The 27,816-nt window shown below is 36.2% G+C and overlaps 1 protein-coding gene across 2 annotated transcripts in view; it reads right to left on the bottom strand.

The window, feature by feature from the left end:
* HIBCH (3-hydroxyisobutyryl-CoA hydrolase) overlaps nucleotides 1-27,816 on the bottom strand; it is a 44,996-nt gene that overhangs the window by 15,821 nt on the left and 1,359 nt on the right. For both annotated transcript variants that reach the window (XM_055812375.1, XM_055812373.1), the window contains exons 3-9: nucleotides 27,152-27,292; nucleotides 25,616-25,700; nucleotides 24,796-24,876; nucleotides 22,673-22,725; nucleotides 7,653-7,731; nucleotides 2,444-2,589; nucleotides 1,453-1,539 (exon numbers count right to left, since the gene is read on the bottom strand). In XM_055812375.1, the coding sequence (XP_055668350.1) occupies nucleotides 1,453-1,539; nucleotides 2,444-2,589; nucleotides 7,653-7,731; nucleotides 22,673-22,725; nucleotides 24,796-24,876; nucleotides 25,616-25,700; nucleotides 27,152-27,292 (672 nt within the window). The remainder of the gene's footprint in view (nucleotides 1-1,452; nucleotides 1,540-2,443; nucleotides 2,590-7,652; nucleotides 7,732-22,672; nucleotides 22,726-24,795; nucleotides 24,877-25,615; nucleotides 25,701-27,151; nucleotides 27,293-27,816) is intronic.

Genomic DNA, 27,816 nt, shown 5'->3' with positions numbered 1-27,816 from the left:
TTACAAAATTTGATTTAGACAACTGAAGAGTGTGAAACTCTTGGCCTTATGTGGAAAGGCTGTCAAATGTCTCATATCTTTGGCATTAAGGGGTTTAGGACATAAGCAGATGCTTCAGCAACAGCAGCTGAAGCTGAGAGGTTCCCTGTCATTTCAGCTCTGACAACTAAAAATACATAGCTTCCTTTTCCATTCAATGTCATCTTGGAAAGAACTATACTGCAACATATAATCACTCTTATTTCATAGCTTTCCATTTTGTGAAAATAATCAGTACTACTATGTATATCAGCCTATCCTATTTATTTTTCTAATTAATCTTCATATATAAACTTTGTAATTCCAAAACAGAAATAACAAGAGTAGACACTGCTCATTTTAAAGCCAAACAACTGGGGAATAATACTCAAATTGAATACATTGAATCCTGACTTGACTCCAGAAGTTCCCTTTCTTTTGAAATAAAATTATAATGCACATCAAAAGATAAAATAGCCACTAAATAAACTGACAGTAAAGCCAAAACCTTTTATTTTCATGCTCATTGTTACATGGGGCTAATACTAATTATGTATTATCAATAGAGTTACATTCACCTCCAAAATTACAACAGAGAACTATGGGTTTGTCCACTGGGAGAACAGCACCTTTCTCCCCCTGAATTTTTTACTTTAAGATATCAGATGATTTCCCTACAACTTATCTGCATTCTGCTAATACTTACCTTATTGATAACTGCTGTGCTTATTCACAGTCTTTCAACTATCTCAAGGTTACAAACATATAAAATATTTGAGAAATTAAAGGAAGAACTCAAGCCTTTAAGTTCAGGCTTCAAATCTGGACTGCAGATGGTCTGCATCAAAATAATGCTAAAATTTACATCAAATGCATCAAGCTAGCAAAATATTTCTTCAGGTCACTAAAGCTTTTGGGATGGAAATAAAACATCTGCTTCCAAGTGAGCAGCGTAGCATTTAATAACTGCACTATAACTTGTCATTTGTGTTCGCCAGAATCCCTGAATTTCAGGCTAACTCCCCAGACTGCACTTGCCATTGTGTACAACTCCCATTCTGCTAGTGGCTATCTGTTTTGTCTTCTGCAAAGCAGGCTAGAAATCCAAGAATAAAAGAGGACAAATTAAGGAGCAATACATTTTCTGCATCATTGTGCTACTGGCTGGAAACTTAGATGCATGCGTAGTCAGAGAGCAAGCTGATCACAATAGGAATTTGAGGGTATCCAAAATGAATAAAAAGTGAAGAAAGACTTTTGATTTTGACCACTGTAGGCATTAGTGCTATGAATTAGTGTTTTATAGAGTGCAAAGAGGTTGGAAACCCGATGTTTTTTAACCATAAAACAAACGGTCAGTAGCACGGATAAAAAAGAATTCGCATTTACATATATTTAACAATTCTGCTTGATTTCAGTAATTGATCAGATTACCTTCATGTGGTAAGAGTTCAGTAAGTCTGCAATATTTTCTGTTGACGGAGATTTCAGTGCTACCAGATCTTTCTCTAAGGCAGGTAGCTATTAAAAATAAGATTTAATTAAAAGTAAGTAAACCAAAATGTACTACTTGGATTATTAGTGCTATGGCAACAGTACTCCATAGCATATATGTATATAAACGCCCCACCCCAACTTTCAGACAGGCCTTAAAGAGGTACCAAGTAAACAATAGAAGGAGCCAGAGTTCACTTTTCAGTGTTGAACCATCTGGATTTAATTATGGCTGCAGTGATCAGGAAAGGACTCTGCTTCCCAAGCAGACCCCCAGCGCAGTGCTACAGCTGCAGCAGGTAAAGCCAGCCTGCAACGGTGTGAGAGGGAAGAGCAGGAGCCTGGCAACCACGCTATGCTCAAAATAGCATCTAACCAGCTCCACAACGACAGTCACGGGTCTTCACACAGAGAAGGAAAGGAAATAATTGTTTCTCCTTCACTTATATCCATGCAAGTTACTGAAAAGTTATGACTGAATTTATCCAATATACTAATTTTCACACTTTCTTACAGCCACTGTAGGAAACAAACAGGGTATCTGTCAAGGAGACTGATAAAGAACACATTAATGGGGTGTTACCTAGATTAAAATCTTTGCAGTTGTATAATCCCTAATTTCAGACACTGTTGTCTAAATTGTACAATTTTTCAAGCAACTTCCATGCTGCTCAGTAAATCCTGCCCTTCCACAGTAGAATCATGAAGATGGCAACATTTGCTCCCTCTTCCAAGCAAAGCTGTCACTAGCTGGCAAGTGTTGTAATGACAGCTTGAGAGTATCTCATGATCCCTGGTCACAGTGCATGGCCAACTAATATAATTCCGCCTCTGCACACACTCAAGTCGGTAAAAGTATATCGGTGTGCTGCACAGCTCAGACTTGTTGTGGCTGCAGGCTGTGCCCTTGCTAGCACAGCTCGGAGCTTACCTTTTCGGATTCTACAAAATGTGTAGCAATGCCAGCTTTTAGTACATCTCTTCCTTTCAGCCTAAATCCTGTTAGTGCGAGGTAATAGCCAAGCTTTCCTGATAGCCTTGGCAAGAAATATCCTCCACCTACATCAGGAAAAAGGCCTGTAATAAAACAAAAAAGTGAAGAGAGAACTTGCCCTAATCATGCGTGTAACTTAGTAGCTATTCTTAGCATCTCACTTTCATCTCCCTGAATTAGGCACCACCCTCTCGCCCAAGTTTCTTCTTGACTTGATTTGACATTTCTCTGTCATCAAAACCCTCCCTAAAAGCAAACTCTTGAACACAAACTGCATCCTTTCCATGGCATGTAATTCACAAACATGTACCTGCCAATCGTGTTCATTCTATTTGCCAACAACTTGAGACTTTTTAGACGCATGAATGATTCTTCATTCAGACACCTGCCCTCAGCAAAAAATAGAAGTGACACAAAGAAATGTGAAATAATTTGTGCAAACTCAAACTGGATGCTGCTTTTTCTCTGAAATCTTTTATTATGACAAAAATGTCAAACAATGATGAAGTGCCTCTTGCATGCCCAAGTTTGAACAAATTTTGGGGCTGAGAATTCCTTGATAGATCAACGATATTGCCAGGGTCTTCCTGAAGGTGGAGGCATCAGATGCTGCCCTAGTATCTGGCCCTTTGACAGGACTATGACTAAGCTGCAATTTACAAAAATTACAAAACTTTCAGGTTTACTGACTGTCTTATATTTATTTATATTTTTTAAAAAATCTACAGATTAGGGTAATTTTTAAAAATCCAAAGCTTTGAATAAAACTTAAAAGACTTTTAGAAGTTGCAATTGGAAAATATATAACTATTTTTATCAAAGTGTAAATATTTAAAATCATCAATTTGTCAATATCTGCCTTACTCTGTTATATACATTAATCACCTACAAAATAAATTCAAACACTTTTTGTAATTTTTTGTAACATACTTAAGCTTAATAAAACTTAAACTTTAGCTGTATCAGTCTCAGAAATTGAAGTGCAGAGAAGCAGCGTCCAGTTACTACTTCCAAATAATCGCCAATGGTGCATTCATGAAACGGAAAGTCTTTTGAAGAAATTAAAGGTGTGGTGGTGTTTTTTTCACTTTGAGAGAAGAAATGGAACAGGAAAATAAGTGAAAATGAATTCAAATGAGCAATTAGAAACTCAGAAAACACTTGCCAAAGCAGAGATATTAACTGGCAAGATTAAGATGTACATAAGGAGTCTAAATAGGGTTCTGACAGAATGTGGTAATTTTTTCACTTGCAAGTAACTGCTTTTAGTCACAGAAGAGTCAATGTATGTAATATAGAAAGACCCCGTTACAAGTATTTTAAGATGCGGTAAATTAGTGGTCCCTGAATATTCTTCCCCCTTGGACAGAATCGAGAGGAGGTTTCTTTCGGACAGCTTCTCTTCAGTGTTTTGCTCTTCTCAGTAATCATTAAAGCTCATCACTGCCTTATGCTCTGATCCATCTCTCAGCTTCTCTTGGTCCTCCCTTAGTTCTACTGCCTCTAATACATCACATTGTTTTTAGGAGCCACCTCCCACCAGTTATAGCTGTAGTGTTCTATTTCTGTTCCCACTGATGTGTGTGTTGCCGTTAACTGATTTATTCCTCATCACACAGGCTACAGAGACAGACAGCTCTTCTCCTAAGATGCTGAATGTCTTGTTGACACCCTTTAAAAGCCCTAAGCTGTATCAAACTCTGTTCATCATTACCTTCTTTTTCATCTGTACTCACATTCTGAATAGCCTGCTCTGCATTTTACCTTCTCAGTTTGAGCCATCGTATCGATAACGTTGATGCCAAGACTGTCATTTAGTTTTACATTTCTATTCATCTGCCTCCCCTTGGATATCTTACCACTGCAAAAAAATCCTTCCTTTCACTTCCCTTACAAATGCCCTCCAAAGCAAAAAGGCAATTATGTTACTCTCCCCATCCACCTGCTGCAAGAGCAACAGCCTCCTCCTCTTTGCTGTAATTAAAATACCAATGCTGAAGTACTATTCTCCTGATGCTCCATTAAGTTTCCAGAGGAAAAGCCATCTTCCTATTGGGATCTACAGGGCCCTTCCACATGGCCATACGCAGGGAAATTAGTGCTAAATAAACTGTGAAGTTGATTAGCTTACATTGCTTTAGAGGCAAATAAAACTAAACTGAATTAAGGTTTCTTTAATTATTAAGGAATTTACAAACAGGATTAGTCAAGGTGTAACTAATCCACTTTAAACTTACTTGGTTGCATATACGTAATCTGCTATAGCTCTACTGTATCCTTTTCAAGGACTCAGTCTTCGTTCCCTCCTTGTAATTTTACTCTTCTTGTTCCTGTACTACATATTCCTCTTAATTCTCTCAATAATGCTTCCCATATGTTTCTGCTTGCTACTGGGCTTCTCTTAACATATTCCATATACTTGATTTCTGCCCCCGCCACCCCACCCCCCGCCACCCCTTTTGTTAGCATTTACCAGTTATTTCTCAAAGCCCTACTTAAATAAGAGAAAAACTGAATGTCTGCTGGGCTGAGCAGGCTAAAAGCCTATGCATGTAATGCTGACGTGCAGTCTATGCTCTGAGACAGATGCAACAAACTTCACTGCCGTCCCAGCTGTGAAACTCTGCAGTTGCCAAGGGTAAGATAAAGGTACTGCTACTACATTCCCACCTTATCTTGCGGAGGTGGTTGAAGACTTATTAGTAAAAGACTTACAGAAAGCTAAAAAATTAGAGGGATAGACAAGAAAACACCCACTATTATTATAACATCGCCTTAAAGCCCACCTCTTACAATATTCCTTCATCTTTTGTTCTTCCCACCAGTGTTTTTTCCACACCCTCCTACATCTAAGCTGCTTTTCAGCGCTTTATCTTACTATGTCAGGTTCAAACAGTCTAGAACTGCCTTTTATTTCAATTTGCAAAGCGGGTTATCTATCTATAACCTTTTATTTATGGTGGTGTGTAAATGCAGCATAATTGTGTGTGAAAACAGCGTCTGAATCAATGCTTTGTTTTCATTTCAAAAAGTGTAATGCCTACTAAAATAAGTGAGCATATGAAAAAATCAATTAATACAATATCTAGACAGCTAGACATTTTAAACATACACCACAGAGATCGAAACAGTTAAGCCCTTAAACCCAGATTTCAGTGGGTTTACTTCTAATTGATCCTAAAAGGGTTTTAATTACTTTCTTTCCTAAGCAAGTTCTAAGCTTTTCGTTTACATGTCTTCACAGTCTGGTTTTGCTTAAATAGGTCCTTGTCAACACAAGAAATGTATGTAAGTACATAATTTTTGTTAATATAAGTCTACTCATATCTTTACCTTTGAAGAAGAAAGCAAAGAAGGTATCTTTATTATTACAATAATTTTATATGCCAAAGAACCTCTGTTTAGTTTTTTAAAAAAACAAACAAAAAGCCCAAACCCCAAATTTTTTCCTTCAAATGGTTTTCTTGTGCAACAACTGATCATGAACTTCAGGAGTTTAGCAAATTCATGTTGTATTAATGCTTGAGCTATGTAGTTAACTAAGTTTTTTTTTCAGCAGAAAGTAATATTTGGAGGCTGCAATGGTTTTTGTTTTTCTCATCCCAAATTCAGCAAAGTTACATGACATTTCTCAGCTAGCAGGAATTGCTCTAGTATTTTTTTCAGCAGTTAGAATGATAATAAGCTTGCTTATATTTGGGGGGTTTATTATGAGTGACTTGATACTCACAGCTCATTTAATTTTAAGAATTTCAGAATAAGTCTTGTGAAACACTTCATACTGGCTGGATAGCAATAAACAATAGATAATACATGTAAGATACCCTTTAAAAATATGAAAAATGCTAGACCTTTCAAGTGTTACTAACAGGGAACTACAAAAATCCAATCATTAGCTAAGCGTGCATTTGCATTTTAGTTGTAATGACATTATTGTACTTAAAATATTCTCAATAAAATTTATTCTCTTTTCAGAACTGAGTCCTGATTTTACACTATTTCTTAGTTTTAACATTGTGTAACTGGAAATTCTTTTAAGAAAATAACGGTTGTTACTCCTTACAACTAAACCTTTGAGGTGACACTGGGATTGAACCTAAGCTGTTTAACTGCCAGATGAGGTTCTCTATTCTGAGTAAATATGTTCAACAGGGCCACATATTACAGACTAGCCTCATTCTTCTGCTTGAGGACATGTAGATAAGAACAACCGCAGTCATCCTTCAGCTGCCTTGCCTTGGAAAGATGTACAAACTAGAAATTTTGCAGGACAGAAATGCAGGATACGTAACAGGTTTTGAGCGCTCTTCATAAATGTTGATAAGCGGGGAGAAGGAATGTGGGCACTGATGAAAGCATTAATGCCAGACAATACTAGGTTCAATGTGGATACCCTGTTGGTGCCAGGATTGTCTTGAAGGGAAACATAAATGATTTCACAAGAAGGTTCACTTTAATCTGACTGACTTTTCTGGAGTCCTATCATCATCTTCATATAGCTCTGAGAAACGACATTTTCTTGGGTACATCTCAGAGTTGACAGTACATCTCAGAAGCTTTAGGATCAAACATTAGAAAACACAAGCTACATATTGCTATTTAAAAAAAAAGAAAAAGAAAAAAGACAACACTGTGATCTCACCTGGACACAATCTGTACACAACTGTAACGGGTCTACATTAATAATCTACAAGAAAAACTGGAATTTCAAAATCCGTCTCATTAACATTGCAGCTCAGCTTGCAGTACAGCCAGTCCAACTCACACTGAGTTCCAAATGTAAAGCTGACATAATTGCACTGGGATCTTCAGTCTTTATCTGCCTACATCTGTAGTAAAGACTTAGTTCCCCAGATCTACTTCCGTTTTTAAAAAACTGTATCCTGACAGTCTTTGTGTCATTCTAGAAGTAAAACCCAGGTTAAGAACCTAACTGATCAACCTCCCAGAATACAGATTAAGTTTGTATTAATAATAGAAATAGAAATTAAAAATAGAAATAGAAAATACTTTCCATATACGGTCACCTCCAATTCCTTTTTAAAATTATTTCATCACTGCTTTCAGTCAAAGACATTTCATCCCGATTACACAAACAGTGAAACCTTAAACACATTAACACATGATAATCTGTTAAAATACTTACCTATTGCTGTTTCTGGCATTGCAAAAAGTGTCTTTTCTGTAGCAACTCGGAAACATCCATGGACTGAGAGGCCAACTCCCTATGCATGGAGCACAAAGAATGCAGTTATAAAATTACTGTTAAAAATAATTGTAACCATAATCCTATGTAACACAGCTCTTGCTTTGCTCTACAATTAAAAATTATTAGATTTACCACATCTTACAGAATCGGGCATGAAGTAGCTGTGGAATTCAAGAGTCCTCACATACTTCTACATGTTTGGGGTTTTTTCCCTTTTCTCATCCTTCTTAGTTCTAGTGACACGCTCATTTCATGGAGGGGGAAGGTGTTTTTGTCAGATTCTTGTCTTTCTCTGCAATTTGCTATACGCTTACCCAGGGAAGTGGTTGAGTTACTGTCCCTGGAGGTACTTCAAAGAAGTGTACACATGGTGCCCAGGGTTTAGTATTAGGTTAACAGCTGGACTCGATGATCTTAAATGTCTTTTCCAATCTAAATGACTCTATGATTCTATGAAAACATTAAAACACCTTTTACGGTACAAACACTAATAAAGCATCATATTAGCTTTATGATTTAGCTGAAATAGCAGTCTGTGCTTTAAAAAATTGATGAGTCATACAGAGATTAACTTCATTGCTTTGCTTTACATACATGTAAAGCTACAATCATTCCTAAACCAGCTTCTAGAAGTCTTAAATGAAATGGAAATGTGACTTCATCACTTCCAATGCTTTTTCTGTATCATAACAGCATATTTTCACTGCATTTGGTAAAGCCTGCTGTTATCTTTATGCACGTTCAGCAAAAATGACAAGCTTTTTATAAAGATAAAAAATACTAAAAAATCATGCCCGTTTTGCTCTTTATAATGCTTAAATCAATTTTTTAATCCCATATCTAAGAATACAAATACTATATCATAAAGCATGTTTTCTAGCTTATTTTCTAGACAAGCAGAAGTTTGTATAAGGACTCAGATTTTCAGCTTAAGTAACAAAGACTAAAGTGCAAACTCCATGAAGAGAGCTTCTCTTCTAAGCTTGTTCTTTTTCACAGTGATAAAAATAACTGTAGAGTTTTAATAATAAAAAGTTGAAAGACGTAATTCTCTTTTGAAAGAAGTAATTAAATCAGATTTCACTTTCTCAAGTGCTTAAGCCATAATTGGATTTGTTTTCTAGATAGTCTTTAAGTTTTATAGTCTAGATAACAGCTTAATTTCAGATGTGTACTTAAAAGACTAAAACTATACTTCGTTTCTTGCCATTGTAAAGAAAATTGCACAAGTACGTCCTTGCTTCTTTGAAGAGAATTTCTAAATAATCCAACATTAAGATAAAATCAGGAAAGACAAATTACTTAATGCTTTGAGGGTACAAACCCCAGTAATTTATTAAACTGGCCATTATATGCTTTTGTATGTTTATTTGCAGCTTCCCGGCTGGTCATTTTAACACATACACTGTGCGTTTAATCTTCTCCATCTAATACAGAAGAGGACAGATGCTTATTAGTTTAATAGTGTCCTGTGTAAAGAAAAAACTCTTCCAGTCAGAAGCCTAAATAGATTCCTCCTCCATTTCTGGATTTTGTACTTTATGTTTTTTTAAATCTAACTGAAAACTTACACAGCTAGAGTCCCACCTAGGAGGCTCTTCACACTATTAAAATATCTCCAGTTGTGCTGTAGTTCACTCAATAATCCCAGCATTTACACATACAATTATTGATGCTATAATGTCTTTATTAAAACACACTACATCCTGCACTGTCAGAGTCCTACATTTCATGATCTTAAAATTACATGCTAAAGTTAACGTCTTCCTTCAGACTTTTCCAAGATAATAGATTCTTACTGTGAATCAGGCTTGTTTTTTAATCTATATACTTTATCCTCATACTGGCATGAAATTCTTTTTTTCCCACTGACAGCTGAATGTTTGAATTTTGTAAAGGATACTTAAAGAATGAGACTAGAAGTTAAAAGTTAAGAAATTAACAAGCAATAATATGAACAATCTTTCTGTAGGGTTTATTTATAAATTAATCAAAAACATAGATAAGAGCACAAATGGTGGTCTGACAGTGTTTTACTGGAGATAGATTGGCTATGAAGGTGTTTGGTTAAAAAGATTTATTACTACATGGATATTAAGATATTAATCTTTAAAACAGTGTGTAACAGCTAGACCATTAGACTCAGTGCACCTCAAGGAAGCAGAAAATATTACAGGCAGCTCAGTCTGAATTTCTCAACAAGCTTCTGCAAAAGCCAGTAAAGTATCTGAATTTTACATCCCATACACATGATTTTCTACTCAATCCCATATTTCAAAAGCCATTAGGTGACTGTGTATAGAAAATTTATCATTGATTTCCATTTTTTTTCTCATGATGAATACAGAACCCTATTAAAAGTATTTTTCTAATGAAAAATAAAATGCAAATTACTCATAGATAGAGAAATAGAACACAGCTACTATAAATCTTAAAAGTGAAGTTGTAGCCAGAAGGCCGTATTGTCTTAAATTGAGAATGACCCATATTAGTAACTCATCACATCTAGGGAAGCTATTAACAAATTGAGGGCCACCACAACAGAGAATCATACAGAACAAAATAAAGATGCCCTTTCTGAATGACATGCGTAAACATCTGTTCACATACAGAAAAGCAGATCTGTGTCACAGCGAAATCATAAATCACACTTGTCTATTTACTAAATAACCTAACTCAGATTGTAAAGGAATCGCTGCCTAGGAAAGCACAAGCAGCAGAGTAAAAGACATACAAACAGAAAAGGCCTTCAGGAACATTGCTTGTATCATCTTCACTAGGCTGATAAAGAATTTTCAGCTGTTCAAGCAAACAGCTTTATGATAATACCGACATTAATACTGTCTACAGTGAAAGTCCTGTGGTAACAGTTCATATCCAGTAATTAGACTCATTTTTAACTGCATAAGAATGCAGTTCCTGGTAAGGCTAGAACCACAAAAGAAATGTGGCAATTGACAAACAAACTGAGCATAACACAACAATATATCTGAACACTGATGTGTAAAAATAGCTGAGGTACAGCAAAAATGTTTCCAAAAGCATTAGCTGCCAAAGTAAGTGAGTGGAATTGATTCAGGAAGTAGCAGGAGCTTTATAGCTATGTTAGATCAAAAATCACTGATGTAAGAGTATTACCCCCTGCATCCAGACACAGCAAATCTTAAACTGAATCAAAATGAATCTTTGGTCATCATTAATGTTATGGACCATTCCAAAGAGTATAATCCATTTTTATCTGTAGATGCTAACAGACAAGATGACGTAGTGAACCAGAGCAATGCAGCGTAAGAGATCAACCTGGACTAAGAATATCACTTTCTTTGGTTGATGACATATAAATCAAGTCTATACCAGTATTTTAAAAAATATCATTAAAAAACAGTGCTTTTTTTGAACTTTTAAATAATTTAGTGTGGTATTTTAAAACATAAAATATTAATGTAATATAAATATAAAATATTAATTTCCACAAACTGATTATGTATTAGAGATTCTCAGCCCAAATTCTTACAGATGTACAGCAGCACAATAGGCGGACTGGAGGTAGATTATCTGTAATAATACCTGAAACTTTAGTCTTCTCCTGAGCCCAAATTGTTTACACAAATTTATCCAACTACATTAAGAGTAATAATTTACGTTAGGTTTTTCTTACAGTGAAACCCGGGGAAAAAAACTCCATAGGCCATTCTGTGCAGCAATGCTTCTACAATGAGTGCCCTTTGTCAAATGAATTTAGACTGATTTTTTAAAAGCCTTGTTTTGATTCTTCTGCTACCAGCCAAAACTTATCAATGATCTCAAACCATTTTTATTAGGGTCAGTATGTGCAAGAGCTGTGTATTTCCCCTGTGTAATCCAGAGGGACTAATCCAGTCTTCTGACAGTGAGCACCCATACTAGTGTTGCAGTCCCAGCAGGCAGACCATACAGAAGCCACGGTGGCAGTTAAACACGTGCCTTCGCCGCAGGGACTGAGTGCCTGCAGGTTCATGTCCTCCCTTCCCATTACGCTGGCCCCTCCAAGGCAAAAAGCAGCAGGTTGGACATTTTGGTCTCATGGTCCAGTCTGGCCCACAGACACTGTGGCTTGACAACCATGATGCAAAAACCTCTACCAAAAATTCCTGATTACTCACAATTTTCTGAAACAACTCATTTCCACAATTAAGAATGTTTTCCTTGTTTCTTTTTCACTGCTGTGTATTACTTTCTAAGACTCACATTTAGTAAGCCTACAAAAACTTCCTGGCACCAACAGTCAGCTATGGCTGTTAAATTCTCCTTCATGTTAGAGGAAGCAGAGGTTTTTATGGACACAAGACTTCTGCTGCAACAGAAAGAAAAGAGAAGATGTAAGAAGACTTAGATCTGAAAAGCCTATAGCAAAAGTAATAAATTACTAGCAAGCGAAACTTTTTCTAGTGTTAAATTCGAAAGCATTCTTTTTTCCCCAGTGTTGCTCCTCAGTGTTTCCCTATACATCACCAATCAGGTATGTTCAGAAAAAGACAGAAAGTGTGGGGTTTTTTACTATTTCTAAAATTTTGGAAGACAAGCTCTGTCCCTTTGTCCCTCTGTCACCTAAAAATGCAGCTACCACAAGAAATCTGTATGTACAACTCCCCGCATCTTAACGTCTGCAGGGAGGGTAGGCAAGTGGGAGGGAACCCACTCTGGCAACTTGTAACAATGCATAACTAAACTTTTAGGTTTTACCTCAAACATGAAGAAATGCTTCTTGTTCTTAAAGACAGACACATGCAATAGAACTTTATTTAAACAGGGGCACAGTGATTTGGGATGACAGGAGTGAATCAAGGGGATTTTGTAATGATGTTCCATTTCTCAGGAAAAAGTGCTTATAAAGTATAAAACAGATCAAAACTAACTCAAGGAGAAAATGAGCATTCACATTCTTCCGGAAATGATAAAAAATAGCAGAAATATGAAAGGATGGAGAGGCAGCCAAAGATAATTCTTTTCAGAACTTTTTCTCCTTGATCTATAATAAAAGGAAGGAGAGGGTAAAAATGAGATAATGCTCAGTGTAAGACTAGGCATCTACATGAAGGCCTAGAATTAGAGAAACACAGCGGAACTGTTAGCAAGAAAGAGTCTGGTGTTAAATGGAAAGAACAAATCAGTGCAGAAGCCTGCAAAAATCTCTGCAATGACAGTCAACAGCACATGGGTAGGTAGGAAAGCCTTCCATGAAGGCACGAATAAAACCTCCTTCAAGCATACGCAGGTTTCAGGAAAAAGTGATAATCTAGAAAGCATAGCTTAGAATTTCACCTTTAGTTTCAGAGTAGACAAGTGATGTTCGCTCTGTGATGTCGTTGCACAAGAATGCGAACAGTTATTCTGTAATTCTAACATACTAAGTACAGTATGATTGTATAATGCCGATTATAATCTGTACAACGTATATTCAGGAAGTCTGCCTGCCTTTTCTGAGTGTAAAACAGTGGCATCTATTTCTTTTCGTAGTGTGCATTAAACAACTCAGCCATTGCAGAGTTGGGAGAGGCGTTTTACTTAGTGCACCAGTACTGACTTACAATTTAAAATGCTTGTTTTCAAGACAGTGCTTTATGATAAGCCCTTTGGGGACTAGCATCACATGCAAATCGGAGAACATTCAGTAGTTATTTTTTGTTGATGTCAAGAGCTGCTGATATTATAGTCCGATTAGCTACAAAATGAAGTGCACCATTTGTCCCTAGAACCACACGCAGGAGCTTAGCAGAGAGACTAACGTGCCAGATGGTAAATATACTGTAATATCAGCAAAGAGTGAATCCTTTCTTAGTATTGCCTCAGCATTGTTTTCAATATCCTATATTACAAAAGCTAAGTGGTACACAAGTCAGCCTTACAAACGTTTGTTTCAAAGTACAACAAATAACTACTTGCAAAATCTGTATTTTATTTTATAGTAAAAACTGACTTCAGCTTTGAAGCATTGGCAACAAAACAGGCCGCTAACTCCTATGTGGTACACATGCATGAGTTTCCAGAGGGAGGGGGCGAAGAAGAGAGAATCGGAAAGCAGCTTATCTAGGTTTAGTATGACAATTACTTTTACTTCAGGGCAGATTTTAGAGCATAAATTAAAGCAAAACCGAAGATGTTCAAGTTTCAGAGCATGATGACTGACAAGAGACATGACATATTTATAGAAAGGAAGAAAAAGAAGAATCAGAAGTCTGAAAAAGCACTGACATTTTTAAGTTCCAGTTTGCTAGCTGTAAAAGATGGTTAAAGTGGTAATAATGTCCATATGATATGTAAATTAGTAATTTTTCATGAACTTTTATATGCTGCAGTTAGCCACCCAAAGTACATTGTGAGTATATACATACATTAATAATAAGCAGAATTTCCTTGATTTGCCATAAAATTCACACCACACACCAAACAACAAATGAATAGCTGTTTGTTCTGTGAGCGATGTCCACCCATGCACTTCATGAATGCACACTCCTCTAATTAAAAAAAATAGCGTTTTTACAGATATAGTGTTTAAAAAGTGGTATTTACAGATACAGTTAATTCTCACGTTTCCTAGTTTTTGAATGATAATCTCAATGCTGCTATCTACACCTCTGTACGAAACATATATGCACACAACTTACATGAATACATCCTAAAATCAAATAAATAAAACAGATGGAAAGACATATAACATCATGGAGGAAAACAGGGAGCTTCTGCACCATTATATTTTATATGCTTGAGGAATAGCAGAAGACACCTAACAAAGTTAAGCATTTACACAGCAGCTGCAATTATTGCAGCCTATCATATCTGTCTGCCTTCTTTTTCTGCAGATTCTCTATTAACAGCTCATAGTTCAAGTGAGTTCATGATGAAGTAAAGCCATCAGCTGTCTTTACACTTCCCACCTTTCTCTTTTGGTCTTCAGTTACTTCAGCTAAACATACTGAAATGCCAATATTCAGTGGTTCACAAGATTTTAACTTTGGGTTTAGATATAGACACACAACTTTTATTTAAATGCTTTTTTTATGGAAAAAGACAGGTGAACATCCAATGTTACGTTCACAATGAAATTGTTTCACTAGTCTGCAAGCAAAGATAGACAGCAATGCCAGGAAACTTGTCCAGAAGGAAAGACTCTGCCTGCGTACATGCCCATACCCACAAACGGCAGAGAGCGAGCGCAGACCCTTCTTTCCTACTTTTACATCACTGGGAACTGGTTTTAGTAGTGGGCAGATTCAGGCTGTGGAGCACTGACTCTTTGAGATGTTCCCTCCTTTTCCTCCTCCTACCTACTGCAGCAGTCCAACTAGCTGTAACTCAGAGGCTAACTCATGAAGCCCGGGAATAAAGAATTTTATTTGTATTTTTAATCTGCAGCATCCAGAAAGGGTATGTTTTTCCTTATGCTGCTTAGGTCCTGGCTACAGAACATCAGGCAATCAAAAAACCAAATAATTCCATTTTACAAATATTTAATTTAAAAATCAGTATTGATGTGCACTTTTTAAAAACATATTTTGGAAGAAATAAGGAAAAAATTTTATTTGCAAACGTATGCCAGAAATTTTATATGTATGTTGGTAGTGAAAGGAGCATTCCTAAAGAGTTACAGCCACACCATCTGGATAAAAATGGGGCAGGATAAAGAGCTATTGCTCAACTCCAGCTCCGTTGTGTACTGGAACTCTATCGATTCTATTGACTACAATGTATAACATACAAGCTGCTCATGACATCACTACCAATTTACTTGATAAGAAATATTAATGTAATAAGAACTACTGACCAAATCCTGCTAAAGTGTAAGTTTAGACGTCTGCAACTATATTGGTTGAGTCCACATGGTTATTGTACCAAGCCTCTGACAACATTGTTCAAGAAAACATACTAATTCAGCTGTTGGAAAGTGTTTGCTATAAATTACATTTCTAGTCTCAGTAAACTCTCTTAAACTTGTACTGTTTGTTTATCTAAGCCCTCATTTTCTTTGATGAATGTGGTCCAGATCTGTCAGAGCACTCTCATACAGGCAATATGTTACATAAGGTAACATACAGACATTGTAATAAATCATCAATACATTAAGTAAGCAAAATACTGACTGAACACCTTCACCTCAATAACATTTCAATTTAAGTAGTTTAGAAAAATGCAAGATTCAGCTGATATTTTGAATATTGAATTGGAAAACTTTTAATATGTTTTTTTCCATTAAAACAAGCATTAGAAAAAAATGTTACAGTTTAAATTACATGCAAGCAGCGCTAAGTGTAAAAATACCCCTAAAAATACTCCTGAAAATTTACTTTACCTCTCCTTGTAAGAAATTCCTTCATTTCAAGAACTGGCCTTCTTTTCACATAATTCTTATTGCTGTGATTGAGAATCATTTATATTATAAACACTGATTCCTGAAAAAAAACAACTTCATATTCCCCAGCAGCTTTCAGCTATTTATTCCATGTAAAAACCTCAAACTGCTAAGAAATTAGCTAATATGTTTTTTTTCCATATGGGGCAACCATAAGTAGGCCAATTCCTATTGTGACATGACAACATGTATTTTTTGGCAGCAAATATCCCTAAACACACACAAGAGCACAGAGGACTAATTATTTTTTTAAAACTATTTTCAAAAACTGCTGATTGATTTCACCAGCACTTGTAGTTAATCTAATATTTGGTATGTCAGGCATTTACTTTCACCTACTGAGGAACTTTGCTACCAAGAAAATTTACACATCTGATGTATCAACTCTGTCTCCATAGGTCTCAGAACATTATTATAGTTAACACCGAAAATAGAGCAAACATTACTGAACAAACTTTTATAACTATAAAACTTTTTCAGAATGTTGTCAGGTAAAATTTCACAAATATGCCCGACTAATATTGAAATAAAACACTGCAAACTCCCTCCAGAAAATTATTAAATAAAATGTTGATGTCTTCATTGATTAAAGCAGAATAAAAGCTTAAAACAGAGAAGCATTCTACTTTTTCCTGAAGAGAGTTAAAATATCATCCTTCTCCAAAAGTCACATTCTCCTTAAACCCCTACTAAGACAAATGGACTGTACATGATGCAACAGAGAATAATTACAGAGGAAAGATGCAAACTTCAACTAAGCAAATTTCTGCCTTAAAGACCTACATATCAAGTCCTGAGAGCTAATTTACAAGGGAAGTCAGATTCCTCTAACAAAGTTAGCCTCTGTAATTTTTTGCTGAAAGTGGCACTAACATAAAAAAGAATTAAACCGAAATACTAGGTACTCTAGTTCACTTCTCTACATAAAAAGATGAAGTAATTCTGAATCTGCATCCAGAAGGGAAGCTCAGTTAGATGCACAACAGAAGGAGTATTTCCAAACCACAGAGCAGGTTCAGGAACTTGGCTGTATCTGTTTCTCTGGAACCCCTACAAAACCCCCTGGTTAAAATGACATTGTCATTCAGCGAGCAGCATTCTGAAAAAGCTTCATCTTTTGAACTGCAAAGTTTCTGTTGCTTCCCCATACACAGCATAGTTTCGTGTCATAAATAAAACTAGGGAAACAGCCTGGATGATATCACTATGAAATGGAGGGCACAATCATCTGAAAGCATGTTAAGAGTTACCATCAGTCTGCAATCAAACTGAGCAGGCACCCTAGCTGAGGTCATCCAGAAGTCAATTGTTAATGAAGTTTTATTTGGTATTTTCATTATCTGCTTGGATGATGAAATAACAAGGATTTCTCTAATTTACAGATTACTTCTTTGGATGGCAAACACTCTGAAGGGCAAGATCAGAATTCAAAACCATCTCACTTTGGAAATCAGGTAGAAACTAATGACATGAAAAAGAACTACGCTTAAGAAAGCAAAATCAAATGCAGAGACTACAGGTATGTTTTCTATGGAACAAATGCCTAGATGTTTTTCAGAGGTCTCTAGTGACTGCGAACTTACACCAAATAATAACGCAATGCTGCTGCCAAGAGAACTACTTTAGGTATCATGCTACAGCAGAGTCTCTACCAGCAGGCACCAAAGGGCTGACGTGTACCCAGTCAGCCTGGATCCAATACACCTGGGAAGCCTAATCAGCCTGATGCGGTGGAGCTATAAAAGGCAATGCCAGTTGATATGGCACTTCAGTTTCTTGAAGGAGAAAATGAGTACTGTTTTTTCTTTTCCTTGTAGTCTTTGGGGAAAAGGGTAGCTCCAAGAGACTGACTCTTTGACAAACAAGTTCTGTTCAAGGAAGAAGATTTAAAAATTGGTAAAAGGTAAGCGATAAAGAAATGTACTGTGATGAAAGTTTATGTTACGCAAGGAGGAGAGAGGTAAGACTAATAAGTTTTAAGAATAATTAGAAGCAGTGGCCTGCCAGCATTGGATGCTTTGAGAACCTGCAACTTACATGGGCTGTTTGTGAGAGTATCTCTGTAATATATGGAGGATAACTATTCTGCTCTACTTGGTGCTGATGAATCCTCCAGCTGAAATGTTGTCTAATCTCTGGTAACAAATTGTAAAGTACACAAATTGGAGAGATTCCAGAGAACTGCAAGAAGACCAAGAGACTTAATCTATAGTAAAGGCTGAATAACTACCCTTATCCCTATTAAAGAGAGATAGCTAGGAGCAAGGAATGCAAGTGCCTCAAAATGTTCTTAGAGAGCCGTGACTAAGACATGAATATATTGATTATGCCTGCTAAAGACTTAAATTCAACGCTAGGGATTCTTAACTGGAAACAATAACTAAACACTCAGAATATCTAGAAAAAACATAATTTCTGCTGTTGGAGAGTTCTGAATGCATTCAGTGAAAACCTGCTAAGCAATCATCTAGCTATATTTAACCCTACTTCCAGTGCAAAAGAATTACCCTGAGTAATTAATTGTCCAAAGCCAAGAATTCCTATATTTGAGAACCAGTCTTTACTCGTATGTAAAAGAGTAACTATTTTGGGGTCTATTTTGTCCTCATTAATACTTAAACACATAAGCATTCAATAATACTAGACAACAGGCCTGAAACAGCAGCAAATTTCTTCTCACAAAGCATAAAATGCAACAGTGAAACTGATCGCCACAGGTGTTTCTGAAGACCAAGCCTACTTAATATCAAAAAATACTAGATGAATACAGGGGTGAGTGTGATTACTTATGGTTATTTAACATTTTGGTTCTGAAATAAAGCCTGGCTCAGGAAGTTTCTAAATCATGCATGCTCTAGGATGTGATACTAAGGAAGAAGGTACTTTGTATATGCTGTCACAGATTCCTCCTAAACTAGAAGCAATGGTCTTTGCTCCTGAAAATTATGTACTTCTGCTTTGGCAATATGCTACTAAAGTTTTAAGTATGCTTTACGTGAAGTTAGTCCAGTGACCTGGAACATGTTCATTAACTTCCAAAATATATGCTCTGTATTTATGGTTTTTTCTGTCAAATATTTGCCTTGAATTTTAACCCAATCATCCAAAAGCCATCACTCAGATCTGTCTAGGGTACTTTATTTGGTCTGAAGCAAGTTTGAAATACATTTTTATTAATCCTTTTAGTCTATTAGAGCATCTGATGCACATTTTGTGCCAAAACCCTATTTAAAACCATAGATTTAGACTGAGCTTATAAAGCATGCTTCTATTCATCTCCAAAGAACTCGGGAAAAGATTGAGACTTTTCTAGAACCAAAAGCCCAAACTTAGGACCTCATTTACAGAACATAATATTATTTTTTTTTAAAAAAAGTATGTTTAAATACTCTGCATTTCTTGTCTACTATTCAGGTATTTCATTTCAAGGAAATAAAAATCTATGGATAGATTAGATAGATAGAACTAAAATAATCTGAATAATAGTGTCCAGCAACATGAGAATACATGCTCAGTGATCCCTTCAACAGTATATGCCCTTTACCAGTAGATGTGGTGTTTATAACTTGTTTCACTATTTTTTTTAGTAAAACGCAGTCATCTTTCCTTCATAAAACATCCTTATCACTTGCAATTACTGTTCTGAATAAGTACAAAAAAAAATTAAAGATGTATTTTCTATGACTTATATTGAATATCAATTTTTGACGAACCACGGGAGTATAGACGAGAAGGTGCAGAAAACAAGCTCCACAGCCCCATCTGTTGGCTAATTAAGCTCTCCAGTAAGCCACCTACCAGCCTTTAGCCAGCAATGCTGAAGTGGAACCAGTTCTTTTTTTTTTTTTTTTTTTTTTCCCCAAATCACAAATCTATGGTATCTGTGCAGCAGTAGCAATTCTTACTATCTGAGCACATAACAACTGAGTTTCTAATACACTTGTACGAATTTTATGTTAAATTAGAACAACAAAGCACTTGTTGTGCGTAGTGCTGCTTTTTTGAGCAAGGTTGAAATTGACTTGCTTGCATTTTCATTCATAGATAAATGGTCTATAGTGAAATTGCAGCATTTAAGAGATATCCTGTGATTTTTTTAAGCCCAAGCTAAAACCACTTGCTTCTAAAGTCAAGGGCTTGAATGTAATTTTTTTTTTAAAGGCATTTTCTGTAGTTTGTAATTGACAAGTGTTTCTAGCTCCCGCTAACTCATAGGGTTATGAGCTCGTATGCTCAGATCTCGAGCATATGAAATAGATGAAATATGACCTGTGTTATAAACATAGAACCTAGCATCTGAGTGACTTAAAACAAAGGCATCTCACTATACCATGAACAGAATAACTCCTTTGTATGAATGCAGTTCTAGTGAATAATTACAGTAGGACAGAGTACTTCCATACAGCAAGCAGAACAAGGTAACAGTATGACCATAACAAACTCAAGGGCAGTTCTAGAGGATTTAATCTATAAAATCCACCTGCAGTGAACCTAGTTGTACAACAACAGGCAACAGTGCTGCGAGCCTTAAGTTTTGTTAAGGTCAGTTGTGATGAGACTCCCAATGCTGAAAATGGTGAGAGAAGAGGGTGGGGGAAAGATGGCAGCTAATGCACTTTCCCTATGTAAGCACTGGTCCATTTAGAGGAATCAAAACAGATCTTACAGACAGGGAGGTCATTGCAAGGAAAAGTGTAAAAGACAACTCCAAACTAACATAAAACACACAAAAAATTATCATCATTGAGAAGTATTACTGCTGACCTTTGTTAATTATCAGCAGATACTTCCATGTACTGCCAATGGGAGGAGGGGGGAAGGAAGGACATTATCTCAGAATAAACTGAAGCTGTATTAACAAGTGCAAATTAAATAGCACTCAAGGTTAAAAAACAAACAAAACCCCCACTTTTAAAAGTAGTCTGGAACTTGAAGCCAACCTGCTTGTTCCCCTAATTTAGGCTGTGTACTTGCTCAGTCAAAATCTAGGCCCCCTACCCTCAAATGAAGATAACTGCTACCAGAATCATCAAACAGGATAAGCAGGTAAATTGTTATTCAAACTCAAATGACAGTTCAACTCTGTCAAGGTCCCACTGAAATTTGGGTATCCTATATTAAAATGTGGGTATCCAATTAAAGTTTCAGCCTAACTGCTGTCTTCTAAAAGCCCTTTAAAAGAAAGAAAAGTAATACAGAATCCTAGTGATGCAGGATCATCTGACTCTGTTATGCTCTTTTCAGTCCAAAAAAAATAGTTCCTTTCAAAGGCAAAATTCTATTCATGCTTAGGCCACAATCATGTAATGAGCAATCTATAGGAGCTCTAAAAAAGGCATCAGCTGCTGGGCAGTGTTGCTTTTTCACAGCTATCCCTGCTATTATTCAAAACCCTGTAAAAGCAATGGACTCCCTATCTCTTACTCGCAAATCTTCAGGTCTCTGTTCAATAAAACCTTTTTCAACAAGAAGAGTACAAAACTACTCCCCTTTATGCTGGAAAAATTTATGTATACTAGACAGGGGGGAAACAATGGCTATCTAGGTGAGATCTTTGGGGCTTGGTAGCAGAGAAGCAAAGAAGAGAGCTATTACATGTTTAGATCACAATGAAAACAGACAAAATTAAATGTGTAAGGAAAGATGGAAAGGCAAGAGTCATGTAGTGTTCCACTTCTTGCATGCTGTCTTTGACAAAGTTAATTTAAATAGACTGTACACCCATATCATACTGATGTGCAAGAAAACAATATAAACTGAAGTGACAATACAGCAGACAGACTTCACTGTCAAACTCATTGTTCAAAATATCTGAAGATTATTGTCTTCTACTCCATGCTATGGTGCAAATATAGCCAACATGTCAAACTGAAGAGAACAGTATTTTAGCATGTAGAAAAGCATGGTATTACCCTCTTAACTACCTACTCATGGTGTTTAGACCCAACAATTGCTGCAACAATTATTAGCATTGAGTCTAACTAGCAGTGTTATGGAGTCTTCTCCGTGTTGCTTTAGTAGTAAGGTGTAGCCTTGGCAGGGTGGAGGGAACCAGGACCGTACAACTCATGTTTTAGAAGCACTGCAGAGGTGAGAAAGTAGATCCATTTCGAGATTATTTATTGGAAAAATACAGAACTAATGAATGTCTGTTAAAAATATAGCTTAGAATGATATTTTTCCAATTTTTCAAAAAACTCTCCTTTAATTGTATTTTTATATAGTTCTATTTCTTAATACACTTTGAATGGAAAATTCTTTTCAGTTCTTGTATGATGTACAAACTGACACTTCAGTATTCTGAAAACATGAGAGGTGTTTCCTACAGTGACACAACTGCTCTTTTTCTCGACACAGTCACTGGATCTTCAGAGAAAGCACTTGCACTAGCTATCAAAGAATAGCAGAAGCACTAGAAGAGCAGCAGTCTACCCTGAGAAGCAAGAGACAAAGGTTCAGATTACAATGCTTGTTCTTGAATTGTTTGAAATGCCATGTGTATGCTTCATTCAACTAGAGTATTATGTTACTTTAAAACAAATCATATCAGATATCATGCCAAAGAACTTACCCCTCCCATTGTAATGCCATCGATAAGTGCCACATATGGTTTCTTGCAAGTGCCTGTAAAAAAAAAAAGTCCTTTTTTTTTCTCCCCCAAAAAAGTGGACTCATGGTATACATGACACTTTCCCATGCCTTACTTCAGCAAGAGCAACAGAAAATAAATGGTAAATTAAGCTGTAAAATATCAATATACAATGAAGGTACTTCATGTAATTCTTAAGCAATGAAATGAAGCATCAGTTACTTACTGCATCTGAGTGCTGTAAGAGAACATTATGCAACCATCAAATGTCAGATTGTTTCGTACGTGAGTATCTGACAATCTAGCCACATCTGGCTATTATAAATGGCTTTGTAGGACACTGGGACACAACAGTTGCCATTTCCCCCCCACCTCACAGCCTGGATTACCAGCACAGTGTGTGTACTTTACTACGAAGCCAGATATGTTGGTAGGTTTCAGCCAAAATGTGACTATGAACTACTGCAACATAAATGTGTTCTGTCTTGCAAACTCTGTTGCATGTTAAAACCCTGAATGTGGTGCAGGCAGGTTGAGATGATAACACCCTAAAGTACCATACTTTTATCTATCAACTTTAACTCCTGGTGCCTTTAGAAGGCATAAAACTAAAGACCTGGTGCTTTCAATTGCCATTTCATGGAAAGAGAAGTTCACTGTGAATGAAACTGCTGCCCTGTATTCAGTGCTTTCAGGTCAGACTTAAAGTTCAGATTGCTGATACGGGGTTTTTGCTGCAATCATGTTACTAGCTTCCCCACAGCAACCGTAGATCCCTATTTAAAACTACTATTTCAAAAGGCAATTCAGTCCTTCACATTAGTAGGTAGAAAATATCACAGCATTGCATTTTTATCTTTGTTCTTACACGAGCATAGAAGCTAATGCATGGGCTCTAGATGCTAGTCTTTGAACTGAATTTCTATAGAAGCATGCCTCTCCAATAGCAAATGCTGTGAAAGCAGCACCCCTGTGTATTTTAAGTCGTAAAATGCAAGGTGTAAATAAATCTTTTTAACAGAAATCTCAATTTTAAAGGAACACAAACACACCAAAGTTATCAAAAATCTAGGTTTTGTAATTACATGCATTATAGGCATAGAACACCCTAATCATTTAAAAAAGAAAACAACCCCAGACTTAAAGTATGTGCCCTTGAAATATTTGAATAGACTAGAATATTTCAGTTGGAACGGACCTCCAACAATCATCTAGTTCAATTGCCATGGTAATACTAATTTTTCCCAAGTACATGAAACAAACTATATTTCTTGATGAAGGCAAGAAAGGTATGTAACAAACATACTAAAACTGGAACCTGCGTCAAACAAAGTAAAAATAACTTTCCAGAAATTAACAGAAAAGCATAGAGTTAATGGAGTGAGAGTAATCTAAGTCGATACCCAGCATGTTCACCTCTTCCTGTAGTGACTGACACTGGATACAATGTTTAAAAACTTAAACTGTATTCAATTAAAGTATGTTTGGAGAAGTTTCTTCTCACCAAAACATTCAACTCTTGATTTTCACCCTAAAGAATTCATACCCTTTCTTAATGTCTTTTACCCCAGTAAACTTTACCTAGTGTCTTTGCTGTTAGTTATTCTAAGACCACATACTCCTAGGTTCTTTGCAATAAACTAAGGCAGTTAACTCCTAGCTTGAGCTTTCATTTATGCAGTTTATTTAAATGGAAAGCTTTAATATAATTTGGTCTTCTGCTTTCTAACTGAATATTAATGATTTTCTGTAGATCTGTTTTTATCTCAGGTCTTCTTTGAAGCAGATCAATGATACTTAGTGCAGAATTAACTGCACTGTCTGCATCTAAGACTGAATTCATCTGTAGCAGAAATATAACTACCCAGAACAATGGGATGCGATAAAGTAGCTATCATAATAGTGTAAACAAAAGAAATCCTGCATGCAAGGTATAAAAATTAGGTATGTTACACTACTGGTATTGAACTTGGTGAAAAAAAAATAATACTAATTCTATTACGTTATCACAGTCCTTTATAGATTAGCAAAGAAAGAAAGTGAATTTACATTCAAAGCCACTATTATGAGAATTGCACTGTTTCAGAATTTGCTATTAAACATACCAATGGCATTGTTCAGCATATATTCTTCTCTGAAGAAATCTTGTGCCAGTCTGCCTCCAACTTTTCCTGCATCTGTGATGGCTTAAAAGAAATAAGAATTCTGAAGTTAACTGTAAGTATAAACAGAAAATACAAGTAAAAAAAAAATAATATCACATAACTTTTTTTCCTACGGCAATCAAACAGCAACTCAATCCTGCTTTATTTTATTTAAGAAAACTTGCTCAAACTTATATATGAATGCAAAGTTTCAAATTTGAATTAATTTATTATGCTGGAGACTGTGAATACTAAAACTAAGAAGCCAATTTGAGCAGGACATAATTTAACAATAACCTGTGCTGCTTGTTTACTTGAAATTTAAAACAACTGCTAATTTTTAGTGTGAAGACTTCCTACAGTTCATAGTTACAAAATAATCACAGATACATTGATCACCACTGTCAGCTCTGTATCTAGCCATCTCAAAGAGCAGACACAAATTGTCCAATAGCAACAAATCTAGCTTTTAGGACCCTTCAAATTTCTTCTAAAGAAGTTGTTAGTAATGAAAATCTGTGAAGGTAGAGACAAGATCCCTCTCTCCCTAGGAATGACTTGCTGCTATGACCAGTTATTCTTAAAACCCCAATTTTTACTCTTTTATACCATGTTCTGACAGCTGTCTCCTGACAAATAAATAGCATCTGCACATCAAGGTGTCGTAAGAAGCCAGCACAACTAATCTTTCTTACTGCTGTGTAGCAAGCCTCTGTTTACCCGAGTTGCAGCAAATAAAGAAAATCAAGATGTCAAATGTTTAAATGATTATAGTCCTTACCTCTGATGTCACCCCCAGCACAAAAAGCTTTGCCTCCAGTTCCCTTTATAATTATTAGAAAAGTTTCAGGATCTTGCTCCCAAGTCTAAAAATAAGTAAATGTTTCCATGTAAGATGAAATTCTGTGCAAAAAATGCTTTCTCTGTATATTGCCTGTAATTCTTATTTTACTTTTTCAAAAAGCAAATCAAGCCATACTTAAAATAGTTTGTCTTAAACTGAAGTTTGAGAGTTAAATATCTTTCTGCCACTCCTGCATCCTACTAAACCTTGACATCAGAGATCAGCAAAATTGCCACACATACTTCAGAAAAACACCTGAGCAGAGCTCCCAGTCTCTGAAGAAAGGTAGCACTCCCTGAAACAGCACTTGACATAAATCCTAGTGGGAATACAGTGCTGGGGCAGAAAGCTGGGAATATTCTTGACTATGCAGTAACGATGTTTCAGGCCAAATCATAAAAGTTGTGTAAATCTAAGATGTGTGGTAAGGAAAATGACGTTTAAATTGTTGTTTGGTTTTGTCAAAATGACTGCAATCAATGCTAGTCAAGGACTGGATCAAATCAATTTGTGCGCAGATGTTTTGCTAGGTACAAAGACTACAGTGGGGGGTTGTTGGTTTTTCCTGAATTAAATACACTGGCACAAGACTTCAGCAGTGGTATTGAGAAAAAGATGCTTTTTATAGGCTTTTTCCCTGCCTTCAACTATGCTTATATACCCCTTATCCAAGTAAGTGTATCAAGATGAAAAGAGAAACGTGATATTTCTGTATACCAGCAACTGTGCTCAAAGTCATGCCACCTTTTAAGGTTGTGCTTCAAATAAAGCCTAGTACTCAGCACGACAGGTTAGGTATTTCTTTCTTTTAAGTGTTCTTCAAAGAATGCATAAATTTGCAACACAACCATCTACCAAAATACCAAAAGGCAGGCAACTATTCAACACAAACCGGTGTCTAATATGTTTGACTTTGTGCATGTGATAATATCTTTAAATTAAAAAAGATTATTTGCATGCTTAAAATGTCACAGTACTTCACTAGCTTATAGAAACAGTGCCTGTAAATCCATGAAGCTTTTCTTTAAGGAATGATGCTGACAGCATCTTTCTTCCTAATGGCTCATATCTTTTATTTCAGCCACGCAGCCTCCCCACAAAACATGTACCCAACCAAGAGGCAACACCATCGAATACCCTGGAATTCGTGCATGCTGACTGACTGGCTGGGTGTTGCCAAAAGGAACATATAAATGCTGAGCACTGCCTGCATTTAATTCACTTCTGGTTTTAAGATGGGTGTCTATCTACCCAGATGCTATATTTAACTTCGCCTGACAGCTTGTTTCTCCTCTTTCTAACTTGCTTGAAACTGTCTGCTCTTTCCCATCCTATCAATCTGAGCTCATTGGCCAATGCACTCACACAGACTTTCATTCTTTAAATCAGTACACTAGGAAGTGTCAGACTGAATTTTAAAATCGGTTTTGGATAATGTTTCTATAGTGGAGGGGTTGAAGCAGAGCTACTAACCTTTATTTGTGGGTAAATTTGTCGGATCATAGAAAGATTTACTGCATTGAGAGCCTTGGGTCTGTTCAAAGTTATTATTCCTGCACCTCCTCTCTTTTCCAACAAGACTTCAGCTGTCGAATCCATTTGATTAGACATTTTCTGTACATGCAAAAACAAATACATAAAGCAAATGTCATCAGTTAGATACTTGGAGTAACATACAAGACTGTTTATGGAAATACATTCTCAAACCACACCACTTAAGATCATAAAACATGCCTCTTGAATTGCATGCTAAGGCTTTCCCACTTCAAGTGGGAACTTAAAGTTATACTTTCATTTCCCTAACAAACAGTTCTTTTGAAACCAATTTATGTTTGAGTCCTTCAGAGTAATAATCCTCAGACAAGTTTCTGAGCCACACACTCTTTAACAATATTTTTTGTTAAAAAAAACAACAAACAAAGAAAAAAACCAAACCCAACCAGTAATACACAAAACCATGGCTCCTTGAAACTGACATTCTGAAAATACTTGCAACAATTGTAACAATGACAATTCCATGTGTTCCTACAGGCCTTTGACGCTCCAAATACAAATTTACACATGGCTTTGTCTGTAACTTTTAACAGTAGAAAACAAATCCTTAAACTATTTTCACAATTGATTTCAACTTCACAGTT

Source organism: Falco peregrinus, chromosome 8, assembly GCF_023634155.1.
Source record: "Falco peregrinus isolate bFalPer1 chromosome 8, bFalPer1.pri, whole genome shotgun sequence".
Classification (NCBI taxonomy): domain Eukaryota; kingdom Metazoa; phylum Chordata; class Aves; order Falconiformes; family Falconidae; genus Falco; species Falco peregrinus.
The sequence above is the reverse complement of the archived record's forward strand: the minus strand, read 5'-3'. Positions and strand labels throughout refer to the sequence as shown.